The sequence below is a fragment of the Phasianus colchicus genome, chromosome 1 (assembly GCF_987193195.1).
Source record: "Phasianus colchicus chromosome 1, bPhaCol1.hap1.1, whole genome shotgun sequence".
NCBI lineage: Eukaryota > Metazoa > Chordata > Aves > Galliformes > Phasianidae > Phasianus > Phasianus colchicus.
In genome coordinates this window covers 51,504,773-51,522,574 of record NC_143436.1, presented here as the reverse complement: position 1 = coordinate 51,522,574, position 17,802 = coordinate 51,504,773, and the positions used below count along the sequence as shown (strand labels likewise).

The window sequence follows — 17,802 nt, the reverse complement described above, 5'->3', positions numbered from 1 at the left end:
CTTTTTCATTGGTCGGTCTGAGTGAGTGCCCGCCCGCGTGCCTAACTGCCGTGTGTTTGGTCCCGCCCCATCGCTCAAGCCTTCCTGTTCCATTGGGTCGTAGGGCCGCTTGTCAAGAGGAAGAGCTCTCCTATTGGGCAAGAAATACTCGACACGTCGAGCGGACTCTGTTGTGTGTGTATACATAGAAAACAAGCCGAGCTGGCACTGCTTCTCCCATTGGCTTCGCGCGCTTCGCGGGGGCGTGGTCCCCCGTCACGGACCCGCCCTCCGTCGCCGTGACTACAGGCTAATTGCCCTCCCCTCCCGCTCTCCCATTGGCTGTCCGTCCCGCGCACCGCCTTGGCGGGCGGGAGGCGTGGCCTCCGCGCTTCCCGGGGCGGAGGGGCGGGGGCGGAGTGCCGGGGCAGGGAAGATGGCGGCGGCGGAGCGGAGCCGCTCCCCGGCGGGGGGCTCCCCGGTGCCGGCCTGCATGTTCGCCCCGGAGCCCGGCTCTCCGGGCGGGAGGCCTCGTTCGGCGGCGGCCGCCCGCTCCCTGCGCTCTTCTTTCGAGGCGGAGGACGGCGAGACGCTGAACGGAGAGCCCGAGATCGACCTCACCAGTAAGGTAGGCCCGGCGGCGGGCGCTCCGGCGGCGGGCACGGGCTGGGCCTGCTGTCAGAGGGTCCCGTCCGGAGGGAAGGGGTCGGTAGAGATAGCGGGAACCGCGCCAGGGCTCCTCGAGGTCTGTCCCGTTCGGCCGCTCGCTGTAACCCTGTGCTCCGAGGGCCCGGCTCCTCTGTACGCGTAGGGGAGCTGTGGTGTGCGGCTGTAGGAGCCTTTGGCTGCGGGGGAACGGCTGAGCTCTGAATGCTTGGAAGATATCCTGTAAGGAAGCGAAGGGTGAGCATCGAAACTTCAGCGTCTGCCGGGCCACCTGTTTGTGTCTGGAAGAGCTGGGCGAGGTGCGGGTACTGGATGCCAGCGCCGACCTGTGTGTGTGCTTTGTGTTGGGTACAACCGGAGTGGAGGAGCGCGCAGGAGGGCTCCGAGGGCTGTCAGCAGCCCTGACAGCCGGGAACCGCCCACAGCTCAGACCAAGAGGGAGGAAAGCTCTCGTCCTGCTGCTTCCATTGGTGTCGGCAGCCAGCCATCTGCTCCCAGGCACCTGCAGGCAAAGTGGAAGTGACAGGTGAGCATTATTTTGTCCTTTATTACGATTGACTTCTCTGCACGGCAGTATATACACCTGCTGCCCTGTTTTCTCAGAAGGAGCGGTGCTGCAGTGGCACAGGCTGCCCAGGGAGGTGGTGCAGTCATCAACCCTGGAGGTGTCCCAGAACCTGTGGATGTGGCACTGAGGGACGTGGGCAGTGGCATGGTGGGGATGGGCTGACAGTTGAACTAAGTGATCTTAGAGGCCTTTTCCAATCATAATGATTCTGTGATTCTATGATCTCTATCTTGGATGAGTGCTGAGGCTGTGAGCTCTGCCCATGCTCTGTTCTCAAAACAGCAGTCCCATATGGTGAGAACACAAGAGTTAACTTGGCCTCTTCCCCAACCCCCCTATTTCTCTGTCTATCCAGCTGAATTACTTCTCACCACTTCCTGCTTAAAACAGTGATTCCCACTGCAGTTAGTTTGTTTGCTGGCCTTCTGTCCCGCTCTGACCCAGCTGCTTGCTGTCTGACACACTTCTCTCCCATTCCCCTCCCCAGTGTGTTTGCTGTGAGTTCTGCTCTTCTTAGAGAACAACACTGGGGATTCTCTTGATTCTCTTATCAAGCACATATACTTTATCAGTTGATCAAGCAAACTGTTCCATTCATCAGTGCAAATCCATTATCGCATTAATCTTAATAGGTGCTTGTTTTCCCTTCAATACTAATACACCGCAGTAGTAATTATTTTTTAGGTCAAAAACATATCTCACCAAGCTATTAGTGAAGCAGAATTTTTTAAGTTATTATACATTTGTTCTATGCTGACAACAGAACATTAGTAGCACTCAAAGTATGCCTGTCTACAGGAAATAGGAAGCAAAATACGATGTTACAGAAGGAGTTGGTGTAAGACTGAAATGTCACAGGGCTGGGTTGTCTTTCCCCTGACTTCCCAATGGTTCGTGGTAGCCTCCCAGCCAAACGTCAGACTGTGTCATACCAGTAGAGCAGCACTGAATGCTGCTTAGTATTTGTTTTGCCTTTAACCTTTGTAGTTTGCTCACCTTGTGGGTAGGGGATGTATCTTCCCTTAGGACTCCCTGAGAAGTATTCACACTATAGCCTTAGCTTGATCGCAGCAGAAGCTTTAAATTGCTGTTTGTTGATTATGGCATCTTTCTTGCTGATGAGCAAAGCAGAGTGCACAGTTTGCTTGCCCCTTGGGATCAGCTCATCCAGCTGTAGCTGCTGCCAGTTTCTGGTCTGTGTTAATCCCAGAGCTGATCAGAGAAAAGGTGGGAAATGTGACCTCTCCCCAAACATTGTGTTGGGACTTTAGAGATGATGTCTCAAATTTGTGAGAGAGATGTTTCTTTCTGCTGTCATGAGAATAGAACAATAACTGGCTTTTGCTTTTTTGCCTTATAGGAATTCTGAGATTGCTAGACCTGCATGACTTCTGCAAACTGCTCAATGTCTGGCAAAGTTGAAAGAACAAAAGTGAAAATGTTTGACTTGATGAAAACCTGAAAAATGAGTGTTTAATACAAGCATAGATGGGATTTCTCAAAGGTGGGAAAAGAAAACAAACACAGAGGGCCTCTCTCTGACACAGAAGGGATCTTCAAAACACCAAATGAAGTGTTGCAGTGAGCTAGGACAATGCAGAACTGGCTGGTGACTGCAGGCAGCAGAAGCAGCCATGAGAAATGCTGAACAATACTGAAAGATCTGATCCGTGAAAGCTGCCACTTGATCTATCCTTCTTTCTCTTTGCATCCCACTAAATCATATCATATGCAAGCTTCATCACCATGGGGGAGGCTTTGAAGGACTCCTGCTATTCAGGGCAGTGTTGTAGCCCTGAACACCTGGAACACCTTACAGCAGCACCGTTGCTGATGGGGAACAGCGTTCTGATCTGTGCTACCTGAATATGTGCATATACTGTGTTCTGTGAGCCTACAGCCCTCCTGCCCAGCACTGTGAAGAAGGGCTGCAGCGAGCTGCTCAGCTGAAATGTGCCTGGTACTTCAGTCAACGCACTGCTGAAGCATTCAGACTTGTAGAAGAATGAAACTGGTGCTGAGGCTTGAAGAAATGAAAGTTAGCATGCCTCTATGCTGATGACTCCTCTGTTTACTGATCTTAATGGATATAACCACCTATTTAATAGATATTCCTGAGTTCCTGACTTGTCCTCATTCACTAGCATGAGTAGTGAGATGGTTTGCCAGGAGTTCCTGAAAGTGCTGGCTGTACAAAACAAGCCCTACATGTCAACACGCAGCCCTTCATTCCTGTCCTGATCAAACCTCTGAGTAGATTCCGATTCTCCTCTTCATACATTCAGTGGTCTCCTCTGAAAAACAAAACAAAGCCTAACCAAACCAGAACAGACCAGTAATAAAGGCAAAACTCAGTGCTTTATAGTACAATAGAGAAAAACTGTGGCCTCGTACATCAGAGAGCTTTACTATCTGAACTGCTTTGCAGACCGTGCCAAGTAGTTCAAAGCCTTAGATAGGGCATGCATCTAGAACAAGTACACGAAGGTGGTTGTCTCTCAGCTCTTTGTCCCTTGCAGAAGTACTGATGCTCTCTGCTACTGTTAAGATCTAAGGAAGGCGTTGCTTAGGCTGCCTTAAGCCCTCTATTAGCACTTGGTATCTGTGCTTCATTTTTCCAGATGTGCTCATTGCTGTAGTTTTGAAAGCTGCTCAAACATTGGTTATGATGCTTTATGCTCCAGATTTCTAAGAAAGGACTTCATCACCTATGTAGCAGCAGGTGGCAAAAGCTGAATATACGTTTTGTTAGCTGTGCCAGCAAGTCAGGCTGTTTGAGGCCTGCAGTTGTAATGATTGTGAGCTGCTGTAAGCCATATGCTTTAGACAAATCTAGCCCAGTTTCACACTGGTCTGGGTGCACAGTGGAGGGAAATATATCTTTCTGGGTGTGCTTATGGAGCACGTATGTAAGAGCAGCTGGTGGAAGTATGGATTTCATGGAGTGCTGTAGGGTGTCATGGCAGTGCATATCTACAGAGCTCTTGGTTTTGCTGCCTACTTGTGCCTTGCAGTGGGTATGCAGAGCTTCCAGTTGTGGATGAACAGCAGAAGTACCCACCTATGGTGTTTGTTTGGAGGAAATCCCTCATCCCCTTTGTGCTTTCCTTGCATGGAAACAAGTATTTCACAGAAGTCAAAGTGGGATGCTCACTTGCATGTGGCTTTTAAATATCGGTTGCTTCAAAATGAGATGCTTGGTATTCCTACTTGCTTTGAAGTAAACCTTTCCATGTAAATGAGCTCTGAGCTCAGGCTAATCATCTCATGCAGTGTCACAAGGAAATAGTTGCCAGCAAAACTGTCCTAAAAAAAAAAAACAACCAGCCACATATACGCACAAAGCCAGAAAACGGTCCTTGGAAAAGAGCCTTCATCTTTCAATAAAGCACACTGTTTGATTGTACTTATAGCGGAAGTAGGTTTTGATTTTATTTTTTCCTTGACATCTGCATGTTGGGTATTTAATCTCTTTTCCAGCTGGTGATGGTGAGTCCAACCTCAGAGCAGTACGACAGTTTGCTGCGGCAGATGTCGGAGAGGATCGATGAGGGATGCGGGGAGACCATCTATGTCATCGGGCAGGGATCAGGTCAGTACAGCTTCCTCTGGATAACAAGAGAAAACATGAAAATGATAACCTCTGTGACTGCTGTTGAAGATGACACCTCACCAGAGTAACATGGAAACTTTCCTAAAGTGTAGCAGAAGGCCATCTTGTGTACTTCTTGTATAAAATCATACGGATTCTTTATTAGTGTTTGCCTCTGCTGCAGAGAGGGATGTTTGCCTTTTCTGAACATGAGGTCTTTGTGTCCCATTCACTCAGCTGTGACTGCACGCGTTTGCCTTTGCAGGTTTTAGCAGTTTAGGGTGGGCTACCTTTTTGTTCTTTTTCATGACTGGAACGTTCCCATCTGATGCTGATAAAATAGCACTGTGCGTGGTCTTGTTTTGAAATGCAAATTTCTGAATGCAAAATGACTTGCCTCTGTGTCTCTATCATAATGCTAAAAACATACTTAAAGTATGCTAAATATCTATTGAATATCTAGTTGTAGGCAAATGTTCTACTGGTTGCTATGTCTGAGGAAGAATATAAAACCATGGTCATCAGTGTTAGGGTTGGCTGCAGTAATGGAGGGAATTGTGCTACCTCAGCACTGTTTGCTTTTCAGGTTTTCTTCGTGTCTCACAAAGCAGCCAACATAGAAGAGAAGCCAGGATTAGATGGGCAGTGGTCATGCAGCCAACTTCAAGGGAATGCTTTTGTATCCAGACAAGCTTCCCATATGTATTCTGAGCCCTTGGTCTTCCTGATAATCACAATTGCAGGGAGATCTAGCTAGCCAGGCTAGTAAATCCTTTCTCTTCTGGAACAAGTTATGGGTGTGTTAACAGGTTACTGTTGCAATGATGTACTTAAAATAGGTGCTTGTTGCTTAAAACAGGAGATAAAACTTCTGACTACTTCAGGCTACTGCATAGCTGAGAAAAGTGAGGTTCTTTTCTGTAGATTGGGGCTATTGGAAACAGCATCCAATAGAAGAAAAAAAAAAAAGATATCCCTCCACTTTCTCATTCCCTTTGAGTGTCTGTGATTTTTAGTATGGGGGTGTGATGACTGAGAGGCCAGGGAAGGCTGCTTCATCAGTATTGACAAATACCTGTTCTCCCTTAGCTGTAACTCCCATCCTCTACTCCTTATTCCCTTCTATGACCCAGAACCCCAATCATGATGCTTCTTGTTTTCCCCACCATCTCCACAAGTTCTTAGGTTGCTTACAAAAAACTGCCCAGCAGCTCTGTGTGCTGTAGAGCTTTGCAGTGACTGAAATGCTGATTAGTCCATGCAAAGTGCAGTTACTGCTTACCAGCTGATGAGTCAGCCATGCATATAAATGACTGTACAGCAGTAATTTTGGTCATCCAGGTGCTATATGTCACTTCACCTTTGTTTGTGTGTGTTTTTTGGTTGGTTGATTTTTTTTTTACCCCACAGAGAAGATTCTGGCCTGAGATCTGTGCAGCTTCTGAATACTTAGGGTAGAAGAACAGCTGAGAGCTCTGGTGGCCTTTCAAGTGGCTGAGTGGTTGCCACTGGCTTTCTCTGACAGTCAGCACTTTGCTGGGGTGAGCTGTGCAGAAAGAAGCAAGAGTGCCTCATTCTTTTTTTTCCCTGCCTCGTGTACTTGTCAGCATTTCTTCCAAGTGCAAGGATGAAGGCAGTGAGATGGGCCAAAACCCTTGTTTTAACTGGAGCACATGAGGGCCAAAGGAATTGCTGCGCAGGCCAGATTTGCAGAAAAGTGGAGTTGGTATGTGTTTTTTTCTGAAGTAAGCTGATAGCTTAAATTGCCTCCACATTCACTGGTTAACCATGATGATATTCCAGTCAGAGCTTTCAGTTTTTCTATGGTTTTTCCTTTATTACAGCGTGAGTGGAGATTCTCTATCAGACTGAAGGAGATTCTTGTTTGTAATAATAACAAGGAAAGCTCTCTTTGGTGAAAGATGGTGCATTTCTAGTGTATTTTAAGACTTAAAATAGGAAGTCCTTTATTCTCTTTGGCAAAGGACATTTATTCTGTTGACACGGCTGATGTCTCTGGTTCACGTGTGAATCCTGATCGGTGTGAAAGTGCCAAACAGGGCTGAAACTGCTGCTGGCTGTTGCACAGTGACGCTCACAGACTGTCCTCTGTCTCCTCAACCTCACACCAGATGGGACCGAGTACGGTCTGAGCGAGGCAGACATGGAAGCATCCTATGCCACATTGAAGAGCATGGCCGAGCAGATCGAGGCTGACGTGATCCTCCTGCGGGAGCACCAAGAGGCAGGGGGCAAGGTGCAGGACTACCTGGTTCGGAAACGTGTGGGTGACAACGACTTCCTGGAGGTCAGGTGAGGAGCCGGGTGGAGACAGGTTTAGTCAGCAGCCCTGCTGCATTCTTACCCTGTGAGCACTCTGTGATGCTGAGCCAGCAACGCTGGTTTGAGTCTAGGTGTTGTCATTGCCCAGCAAAGCTTGACCACTCCTTGCTAATGAAATCTCCTTTTTGTTGTTATTGCTATCTTTTTTTGCACACAAACTGTAGAGATTTAGCTCTATATAGCTGGGAGCTGTTGTTTGGGTGATGGTGTGGGGATATTTGTGCTCGAATTCCATTAGGATTTTCTTCCACTCCAAGAATGTGATGATTCTGATCGTCTTTTAGTGGATATCTAATAGCTTGTGTAATCTGACTTCAGAATCTGCCCAGCCTTGGATTTCCACCTTTTGTCAACAGCCATAATCATCACCTTTATCAGAAACAGGAGGGGGACTGCTGTAAGGAAGGATCTTCTCCTAGAAGGTTTCGTTGTTGTTTGGGCTTTGCCTTTTCCAGGAACAGCAACTTATATTTCTCTTTTCTCCCTAGCATATGGTGCTATTGCAGTGTGAAGAATACAAAAATGGTATAGGGATTCTAGCCCAAGCTGAGATTTAGATTTTTGAACTGCCACAGCACCCGTGTTTGACTGCAGAGACTAGGAGTTAGGAGAAGAGATATTCTGTATAAGCGCCAAGCAATTCTGGATTCAGCGCTCTAAATTCTGAGCATCAGTGACATATTTCAACAATCTTCTACTTCTCATTTTCCGGAGCTTGTGATGTTCCCTGTTAACTGGGAACAGTGAAGAAACCTCTGCTCTGCTTGTAGAGATCCAACTTTTTATGCTGCTTGCAGGTTAGGGAGAAGAAACTATTGGCAGGAGCAGTGGTGTTTGGAGTTTGTTGCTTCAGATATCAGATTTTCAACACGCTCCTTTTTGCTTTCTCCTTCAGGGTAGCAGTGGTTGGCAATGTGGATGCAGGAAAGAGCACCTTGCTGGGTGTCCTGACACACGGTGAACTCGACAACGGCCGAGGCTTTGCTCGGCAAAAGCTCTTCCGCCATAAGCATGAGATTGAGTCAGGCCGCACCAGCAGTGTGGGCAATGACATCCTGGGTTTTGATAGCGAGGGCAACGTGGTGAACAAGCCTGACAGCCATGGTGGCAGCTTGGAGTGGACAAAGATCTGCGAGAAATCCACCAAGGTCATTACTTTCATTGACCTGGCTGGTCACGAAAAATACCTGAAAACCACCGTCTTTGGCATGACTGGCCATTTACCTGACTTCTGCATGCTTATGGTAGGTAGCAAGAAAGATATGTGGTACCTGCAGAAAGAGTGCTGTTTGCAGCTTTACAGCCTCAACTTCTTCTCTATTACAAGGTCCCTATGGGTTGTGGAGGGAGGCAGCATCTCCCAGAGGTGGAGAGGAGCTGGGGGGCTAGGAGTATATAACCAGGATTCTGGGACAAGTTCCCCAGGACTCTCAGTCACTAAGAGGTCCAAGATGTATGATTCTTAGGAAGTGAAAGCTTTTCTAGACTCCAGAGCACCTTGTTAGAGCTGTGTAGAAATGATTCCTTAGCCAATAGCTGCGAGCATTTGAAGTGAGCAGAGTCTCCTCATTTGTTTCCACTGCCACATCTACAACCTGACCACAGTCTACTGTGAGTCTGGTGCAAGACGTTCTGTGTAAGCCAGCTTGCTGCAGGAGGAACACTGAAGGAGGAATACTGACATCCACGTATCTTGTATCTGCTGTAGGTTGGCAGTAATGCTGGGATTGTGGGAATGACCAAGGAGCATTTGGGTCTGGCACTTGCACTCAATGTTCCTGTCTTTGTTGTGGTGACCAAGATTGACATGTGCCCAGCCAATATTCTCCAAGGTAAGTCCTACAAGCTCTTTCCAGGCGTATTCCTTACCTCTGAATCTGCCATTATCCTCCATTTGGGTTAAGGAGTCATTGCCAAAGGAAAGCTGCTTTGTCTGGTTTTGACTGCATCTTAAACACCTTCCAGAAATCTAAACTTTTATTTCCCTCACCCATTTGCAAGGCAGTTTGCTTGTAGTCACCATTTCAGAGTGACTCTGCTTGGAGGGTCAACAAAAAAGTGTCTGCTATAGGATTTCGTTTAACTGAGCTCTAAGGAGAAAAGTGTGCAGGTAGGGCAGTGGTTTTTGTTTTCTCTGTGGGTGTTCAAACCTGAAGAGAAAGTCTGGAAGTTCTCTTGAAATTTACTGCTCCTTGCCCACAGTGTGGATATGATCTTAAGCTGTGGTCAGTCTTGTTCTCTGGCAGCTGCTAGGCAAAAGGCCAGCTGCTCGTTGCATCCTGCTTACCTGGGCACTTCTCAGATATGCTGGCATCACTTCAGCAGCTCCTTCCTTTGTCTGACCAACTAACCAACATGCAGTAAATCACAGTTCAAGGCAGCCATATATGTGTAGCAGGACTGGAAAAGGCACAGGTGAAGGATGGTAGTGAGCAGCAGGGGCTAGCAACTTCCTTGGGACCCCAGCAGTGGGCCTTTAACCTGCTTGACATTTTTCTCAGGGTGCGACCAGTTCTCACCTTTAAAATCCCCCTGATGTGTTCTCACATCTTCAAGAATGTTCTGTTGTTAATTGAGTGATGCTTTTTTTGCTAAGCAGTCCTTTGGATCGGGAAAGTGGGTGCTCCCAGTACTGTCTGTAGTCAGCTTGTTTTTGTAAAAATCCTGAGTATGTTTCAAGCCAACAGAAACATGTGATCAAAAATGAATTTGAATATTTCTATAATAAGTTTGTGAAATAAAAGCAAGGCCTGACTAATAACATAATGACTGGGAAGGAAGGGGAATGTTTGGCTCAGTGAGGAGAGAAGTGCTGCTCTTGGGAGAAGCTTCCCTTGTGTCGTGTTCTGTTTAAATTAAATTGACACAAGGTTTGGCTCAGATGTATCTGTGAAGAGCAGATGGCATGATTAGATGTTTGTCTTTGTATCCAAAACATTACTCTCCGATAGGCAATTGTTTGTTCACAAAAACCATTTAATTGGATGACAGTTGAATGATTTACTCTTTTAAACCCCACATCAGCCTTTTGTTTTTTCCCCTCATGTTTTAAGGCACTTTGCAGAAAACTGATGCTAGTGCATGAGGTATTGCCCCTGCCAGATGACAAATAGGAGGCTTAGAATATAAATTAAAAAGGGAAGAATTCAAAGCTGGGAGCTGGGAGATTTGTCCCAAAACTGTTATATCTGGTTCTACGTTGTCGTAGTCTTTAAAAATGATCTTTACTCTTTTTATGCTTCTCTGATCTCCTGTGGTAGATTGGTTGCCAGCCAAAGTCTTTTGAGGTTTGTTTGGTCAAAATTGATTTCTAATTCACATATTCTCCGGTATAAGAAAGCCTTTCTAGGAAGAGGAAGTATTTTAGAACTACTTACAGCTCCTTAATAGACAGCTATAAAACTTGTACTTCACCGCATTGCACTTGTAGCTGCAAATATCTGTCTGTCGCTTTGCAGCAGGCATGAAGTAGAAGATGGAATGGCTCCTAAATGCCACTTTGGCTGTAGCAAACTCACAGTAGCACTCACACACTTTTGGCCATTTTCTCCTGTCTATTTGTGCAAGAGTGCCAGCCTCCCTTCGGGAAAGCCAGCAAAAGTGATTTGTAAAGGCGGGAGATGCTGCCCTAACAATATTCATTTCACCCTTTAAGAAACCCTGAAGCTGTTACAGCGACTGCTGAAGTCCCCAGGGTGCAGGAAGATTCCCGTGCTGGTTCAGAGCAAGGATGATGTCATTGTAACAGCCTCCAACTTCAGCTCAGAGAGGTAATGGGAGTAGAAGAGAATTGTTTCTCTTTCAATCCTGTCTGGAGACTGGGTGAGAAGGTTCAGAGAGAGTCCCATTGTCTAGATGTGTTCAGGTTGTGTTTGCCATGTGGTGTGTTGATTCCCCAAGAACGTGTTCTGAGATTGACCTGCTTGTTGCTCCACTCTGATACAGAAATGAGAGGCTACTTCTGGGCAATCTGCAGGGTACTCGACTTTCTTCAGTCCTGGAACCTTACACCTTTTCCTGAATGTCATTAGAAGGCAGAAGGCAGTGTTGTAGAGTTTCAGAGATGGGGTGTTGTACATCTAACTGCTTGTCAGGCTCTCCCTTCCCAGCACTATGTGTTGAATACAGTCCAAGATTTTGAATGTCTCCCTACGTGTGGAATCCCAGGCAGGAAAGTGAACTAACTCAGTTTTCATCAATTTCCCTTTACAGGATGTGTCCCATTTTCCAGATTTCAAACGTCACCGGGGAGAACCTAGATTTGCTGAAGATGTTTCTTAATCTCTTGTCTCCACGGACCAGTTACAGGGAAGAAGAACCAGCAGAATTCCAGATAGATGATACTTACTCTGTCCCGGTAAGGGATCTGGCATTTGGAGCAATTTTCCGCTGTGTGTTTTAGGTTGAAGCAGGTGTCATCCCTAGGGAGGGATGTTCTAGAGCTCATCTGTGAGTGTGGTTGAATAACCTTCATTACTGGTGTTTGTTTTCTGGCATAGGGTGTAGGAACGGTTGTGTCTGGGACGACACTGAGAGGCCTAATCAAGCTGAATGACACCTTGCTATTGGGGCCGGATCCACTTGGCAACTTCCTGCCTATTGCTGTCAAATCCATCCACCGCAAGAGAATGCCTGTCAAAGAAGTGCGGGGAGGCCAGACTGCCTCCTTTGCTTTAAAAAAGGTGAGATGATCTGCTCAGGACCCCCAGAATAGGAGCTACCCCCGTAATTTCAGAGTGCTCTTGAAGATCAGCTGCTGTTGGACTGCAAATCTCAGCTACCTCATTTTGTGGCACAGTAAAATCCCATAGAAACCCTGTAGATCCCATGTTCCACCTGACAGGTGCCAGACTGCAGCAGGGGGACCCAAGACAATGAGGAATGTTGAAGATGTGTAACAAAGCAAGAAAATTCTCTGTGCTGCAGCTGCATAAGTATTTCTGAGTAAGATGTCCTCAGAAATTTCTGCTGAACTTGATTTTTGCAACCTTTGCATAACATAGTTGCCTACTGCTAAATTGTATTTGCTTTGCCTTTGTGTGCATGATCTGTGAAGTCCCTCAGGATCCTTCTGGATGCAGTCATCCAGAGGAGAAAATTTCTTCTCCAGAGAGTCATGCTGAAGACTTTTTTTGGGTCTCTGCTTTTCAGATCAAGCGTTCTTCCATCCGGAAAGGAATGGTAATGGTGTCACCCCGCCTGAATCCACAAGCATCGTGGGAGTTTGAAGCAGAGATTCTGGTGCTCCATCACCCCACCACCATCAGCCCACGGTATCAGGCCATGGGTAAGTGTCAGAGTGCAGTCTCAGCTGTGTTTCCCACTGGTAGTAGTTTACTTCAGCTTTAGTCTTTTCAGTCCTGATGGCTCTGTCAGCCTGAATAGAAGCCTGAGTTTTTGCTTTTACTGTTCCAGCAATCCATTAGAGGGACAGGAGGGAAGAAACTGAGAAGAGTAATGGAGAGAAATGTGTAAAAAGGAGATCTGTGACTTCAAGTGTTTTTGTAGCCTGCTTGAGCTGTATCTCCATTGTGCAAAGATTCTTAATCTTCCAGTGCAGATAAACTCATTCTGGGTCTGGCTCTCTAGCCCAGCTGCTTGGTCTGTAGGATTCTGTTAAGGGTGCTTCATAAAGTCTCCATCCAAAGGCAGCTGTTCTCTCTCATACAGGTTTTCTCTTTGAGGACTGAATAAAGGCAGACGTGTGACGCATATAGTCTATGCTACTGAGTTGATTTTCACCTGTCAAACTCAGCACTGTTAGTTTTAAAGTAGCAAGAGCTGCCTTAGATGTCTTCCTAAAGCTTATTCCTCTAATGACACCGTTTGTTGAAAGCTTTTGTGCATTACATTCACAGTGCATTGTGGCAGCATCCGTCAGACAGCCACAATTCTCAGCATGGACAAGGACTGCCTGCGGACAGGGGACAAAGCCACAGTGCACTTTCGTTTCATCAAAACCCCAGAATATTTGCATATAGACCAGCGTCTGGTCTTCCGTGAAGGCCGTACCAAAGCTGTGGGTACCATCACTAAGGTAAGGGCCAAAGAGTCTGACTTTTTTTTTGCCCATTAGCTACTTGTGTCACTGAGAAGCCAGTAGGAGAGTCCCAATAGCTCTGGAGAATTGAAGGAAGAGGCCATCCTTCAATCACAGACGTCAGTCCTGACGTGGGTTGCAGATGCTTTGCTGTGTGGTGGGTCTTGTCTGGTACAAGTGAGGGGATGAGGCAGTAGGGGGTGACCCAAATGCCTCTGGCTCTTAAGGCTTAGTCTCTTTCTGAGAGCTTCCAGCTGGTCTCTTTGATTCACATGGTGGAGGTCTGAGTGGCATCTCATCTGAGTGGCACTTTCAGCCCCATAGGGATTCTGAAGGGCAGATGAAGATTTCTTTGAACAGAACACTGTCTGCATTCTTTTCCCAGTATGTGTTAGTATTAATTCTCCCAATTTTTTTTTTGTTTATTTGTTTGTTTAAAAAATGGTGCTGAACCTTAACAGATTGACCTAGCAATTTTAATGTTGTGTCCTCTCCCTTTGTGATATGCAGTTACTCCAGACCACCAATAACTCCCCAATGAACTCCAAGCCACAGCAGATTAAGATGCAGTCAACAAAGAAGGGAGCTCTTACAAAACGAGAGGATGGTGTTCCTCCAGTTGGGATGGCAACTGGGGGCCCACTGGTGGGGGATGAGCCCCCCTCAACAGCCGCAGCACCACCAACACCTACTGCCCTGCAGCCATCGGTAAGTGAGGAAAGCAGCTTGTCCTTTCTAGCTCTTTGCAGCCTGTTTTTCAGCTGTTGGAGGAAAGATGCTCTAAAACACAACTGTTATTTTCATTCCACTCACCTCAAGACTTAATGTATGGCAGAAGCAAATGGAAATATGGTCTCACAGCAAAAATCAGAATTATCTGATGACTGGATGACTCTTCATGGCTGACCTTCCAGCAGCAAGAAGTGTAGGGGCCTGGGACAATTAAAATTGACCTCAGGAGTAAGACTGTGTAACTTTGCAATGTCTCACTACTTGACTGCGGTCGTGGTGGAAAAGTTCTTTCATATGCCCAGTAACTGAAGTAGCAAAGCATCTAAAAAAACACAGAATGTATCTCTACTGTCTGAATGAGAGATGGAGAATCCCCACACTAGAGAAACTGTGACACGAGTAGTGGTATCGAGCACAGATCATGGAACGAAGATGGAGATATCTAAGGAGAAGAGCACAGTCTGGGTTTTTTAGTGCTCCTTTCTGGAGCCAGGAGTTGTGCTTGGTGATCCTTATGGATCCCTTCCAGCTTGGAATATATTATGATTCTAAGGAAAGGCCATTCACTTTCTAGACGGATTTGTCCAGCTTGCCTTGTTGGTTAGGACTTCTCAGCTTGGTTTTTCCAAGAAGGATACCCAGCTGTGAAAGGAACAGAAACTCCATCGTAACAGCAAGCTTTAGGAGTTATTTTTATCAGCTTTATTACACAGATCTTCTCCTTTTGCTGTACTTACCTGGTAAGCAGCAAAGGTTCAGAAACAGACTGTCAAGAGTCTTGGTCAATGTTCTTGCTTTTAATTTTAACTGTAGTAGCTGCAATTGGCCAGGCTTGCTTCTGAAAGAGGGCCCTCTGGCAGAGGTTCCTTCCTGTGTATATGCTTGTGGCTTCTTATTGATCGTTTGTCACCTTGTTGTGGAATCACTGTGGTTATAGGAAAAGCTCCTCGCTTGTTTTGTCCCTACCCCTGAGAGTCTGTGTTGCTTTTGCTCTTGCTGATTTCTGTCTCTCTCTCCTCGATGCTTCCCATCAGCCTGCACTGGATGAAGAGCCCCACATCCGTGAGGGCAACAAGGTATTTGGCTACTTTGAATGACAATGGTGGGTTTGGCTGGAGTCTGGGGACAGAGTCATATTAGCAGGAGTGCTGGGAGGGGGGCCCTCCTTTCATTCCCCACAAAGCCCAGGGAATCTGAGATTCAGTTGCCCAGACGCTGAGTTCTGTGGCTCCTGCTGACTCCTAGAGGAGTTAAGCATCCAGAATATTGGGAAATGAGATCTTCCCCAGCTCGAAGGCCCACACTTCTTAACGTGTTTGTCTGTCTCGTCGCTCCTTCCGTCACGGTGCGTCTGCCTTTTTTCCTTCCTGCAGTGGTAAGCAGCCAATCAGTCACAACCACCATCCCAGTATCTGGATGTGTGTGTTGGACTCCTGCTGTGTTGATGATCTGATGTAGAGGTCACTGCATAGTAAGATGTCTCTTCTTGTTTTTCAGTCGAAAGCTGGAGGAGGAGGCCGGCGACGAGGAGGTCAGCGCCATAAAGTGAAGTCTCAAGGAGCCTGTGTGACTCCTGCCAGCGGCTGCTAAATTTCTTACTCCTCCTCCTCCTGAGGAATTCTTCCTCTTTCCTTCATTTCTTATCCAAAAGATCCAGAGCAGCTCAAACCAAAACCCATCCCAGCTGACTGGCTGCAGAAGAAACTTCCTTCCTCCTCAAAGGAGAAGATGGAGAGGAACATTAACTTATAAGCTAATGAAGGTGATAAGACACAGAACAGAGTAACTGACACCTTCCTCCTCCCCCTGTCGACACATTTTTGTACATCATGGGCTTAGTTTTTATTCTTAGTTTTTATTATATTTTGTGTGCATGAAGATAAGAGGAGAGACTGGACAGAGCCAAGAAGAGCCAGTTAGCTGCCTCCCTCCTCCCTCATCCCATTCTGTCTACAGGACTTGCTGTTCTCTCTCACATGCTATCTCAAATCTTGGGGCTGTCAAACACCTGAAATTTCAGACTTGCAGTGGTTAAAACTCGTTGTTTAGGGTGACTCTTTATGGCACTGCTTCTGCACTGCTGTGGCCACATGCCAGATACGTTTCTGAGTTCTCCCCCATCGTAACCGATTTATAAGTGGTTTTAATTTCACGTCACATAGTGACAGAGATTTGAATGAGATGATGGTAAGAAAAAATTCGTTTGTTTGAGGTCTAAGAGGGAAGGAAATTGAAAAGCAGTTCTTGATCTTTAGTTGAGGAATCCCATACTAAATATCCTTCTCAAATGTATTAGTAGCAGTTAAAATTTTTTTTTTTTTTTAGAGACAGAGTTAAATGGGCAGAGGTTTGCCCATCCTCTTCCCCTTCCCTGCTTTTCCTATTGCCTGTTCAGTGCATTCTGGAGCAAATCCTACTTGCCTCTCTTGGCTGTGGCAGCTCAATGAACAGTATTAACAATATTGTGCAGGAGCACTCAGTCCGTCCCTTGAGCCAGAGAAAGAGCCTTCTCACCTTGACGGACAGAGACCCCATGGGTGGAACAGACACCAGGTAAAGATGACCTTCCCTTGATTTTGGTTGCTCCAGGATTTCCTAAGCGTTTTCTAGAACTCACTGGCCCTCTGGCTGTGGTAGAGATTGTATGATTTGTCTTCTCCCCTCTTGGCCAAAGAGGGACCAAACTTACAGAAGTGCTTTCAGGTTTGGAAGTACGTGGTAATTTTTCTGTCTTTAATTTAATTAATTCAGTTGTAAATGGTGAATTCTAGTTTCAGGAAGGCCCTGCAAGCATGCTCTATGAAATACTAATATCATGTCTTCTAACCCCAGGCTGTGTGAGCGATCAGTTCCCCGTTTGTTCTCATCTCTCCTCTCACTCAGCCTCTTGGTGGCTGCCTGCAGGACAGGAGTTACCCCCTGTGGGTGGGAGTGCAGGGCCATCTGGAGGGAGGAGATGGACACCAGCAGATTGCTGCTCTCCCCAGCATGTGTGGTCACCTTCAGTTTCTTTGAGGTCCTTCTTCCCCAGTGGAAGACTTCTCATGGAGGGAGACTTTAAGGTTGTAGTCCCTCTCCAGAGGGCTGTTCCTGCTTCTTGCTAGAAGTGTAGAGCTCCTTCCATTCACTGCTTGGTTTCAGGTAGGCTGGAAAGCCAAGTTTGGAGGTAGGCTCAAATGCCATCCAAGCAAGAGCAAGCATTAGGGCTTGAGAGGGAAAAGCTCATCTCCTGACGTGGATATCAGCACTCGAAAAGCATTAAGCAGCGTGGTGAGGTGAGGAACACCACGGAGAGGAGGTACTTTGCCTTAGAGACTGTAGCGGCCTGAGCACGGGTGGCAGCGGGGAGGTCAGCCCGTCCTTTCCCAGCTACGTGCCTAAACACCAGCGCTCTCCTGGAGAGGGGGGAACCATAGGCGGCTACGACACTAATAGCACCCGCGTTGTGAGGGTGTGAAGTGTGGCTAAGCAGGGCACGAGGGCCTGCTGCCTTTGTCCTGGCCCTGTAGCAGCATCAAATGCATCAGATTTCACTGCCCTCCGCTTCCGAGGGGAGTGGAAGGCTGCGGCGGTGTTCTCTTTCTCCATTCCTTGTGCTCCAAATGAAGGAGACTGCCGAGACTGGAAGAGGGTTTACTTCGGTTCGGGTGAAGGAGGCGGTGCGATCTCTTTTGTGACCAGCATTCAAAGATCACTCGGGCTGGCGTGATCTATAAAATAAATTTTAAAAAAGTTTGTTCCGAGTTAAAGGCTGTCTGATGGTTTTTTTGTCCTTCTGGAAAAGCAGTGCTTGCAGCTTAAACACTGCCGGCCACAAGAATGTTCACCTGGCACTGCTCTCCTTCGCTGGCTGCAAGAGGAGGCTGTGCTTGCAGCAGGGAG

General features: G+C 46.9%; 1 protein-coding gene and 1 long non-coding RNA gene across 3 annotated transcripts; both read left to right on the top strand.

Annotated features, from left to right (window-relative positions):
- The first annotated feature begins 388 nt into the window (after window positions 1-388).
- On the top strand, window positions 389-17,669 carry GTPBP1 (GTP binding protein 1). Of its 2 annotated transcripts, XM_031600182.2 has the most exons (13): window positions 389-607; window positions 4,694-4,805; window positions 6,938-7,118; window positions 8,044-8,392; window positions 8,857-8,980; window positions 10,804-10,918; window positions 11,361-11,505; window positions 11,648-11,830; window positions 12,300-12,435; window positions 13,007-13,185; window positions 13,699-13,896; window positions 14,955-14,996; window positions 15,418-17,669. In XM_031600182.2, exons 1-13 carry the CDS (start codon window positions 416-418, stop codon window positions 15,508-15,510), a joined length of 2,049 nt encoding a protein of 682 aa, XP_031456042.1. In that variant the 5' UTR covers window positions 389-415; the 3' UTR covers window positions 15,511-17,669. The 2 variants fall into 2 exon arrangements, with proteins under 2 accessions (XP_031456042.1, XP_031456041.1); XM_031600181.2 differs by lacking the exon at window positions 14,955-14,996.
- On the top strand, window positions 618-4,621 carry LOC116233355 (uncharacterized). Its single transcript, XR_004167951.2, has 2 exons — window positions 618-1,171; window positions 2,574-4,621. It is a non-coding gene; the product is annotated as an uncharacterized LOC116233355 (long non-coding RNA).
- Window positions 17,670-17,802: the final 133 nt, after the last annotated feature.

Excerpts from the sequence above, each read along its gene's own strand:
- GTPBP1 (XM_031600182.2), top strand. The coding sequence starts at position 416 with ATGGCGGCGGCGGAGCGGAGCCGCTCCCCGGCGGGGGGCTCCCCGGTG. Across the intron at positions 8,393-8,856 it reads CTGACTTCTGCATGCTTATG|GTTGGCAGTAATGCTGGGAT; the intron begins GTAGGTAGCAAG and ends TATCTGCTGTAG. Across the intron at positions 13,186-13,698 it reads CTGTGGGTACCATCACTAAG|TTACTCCAGACCACCAATAA; the intron begins GTAAGGGCCAAA and ends TGTGATATGCAG.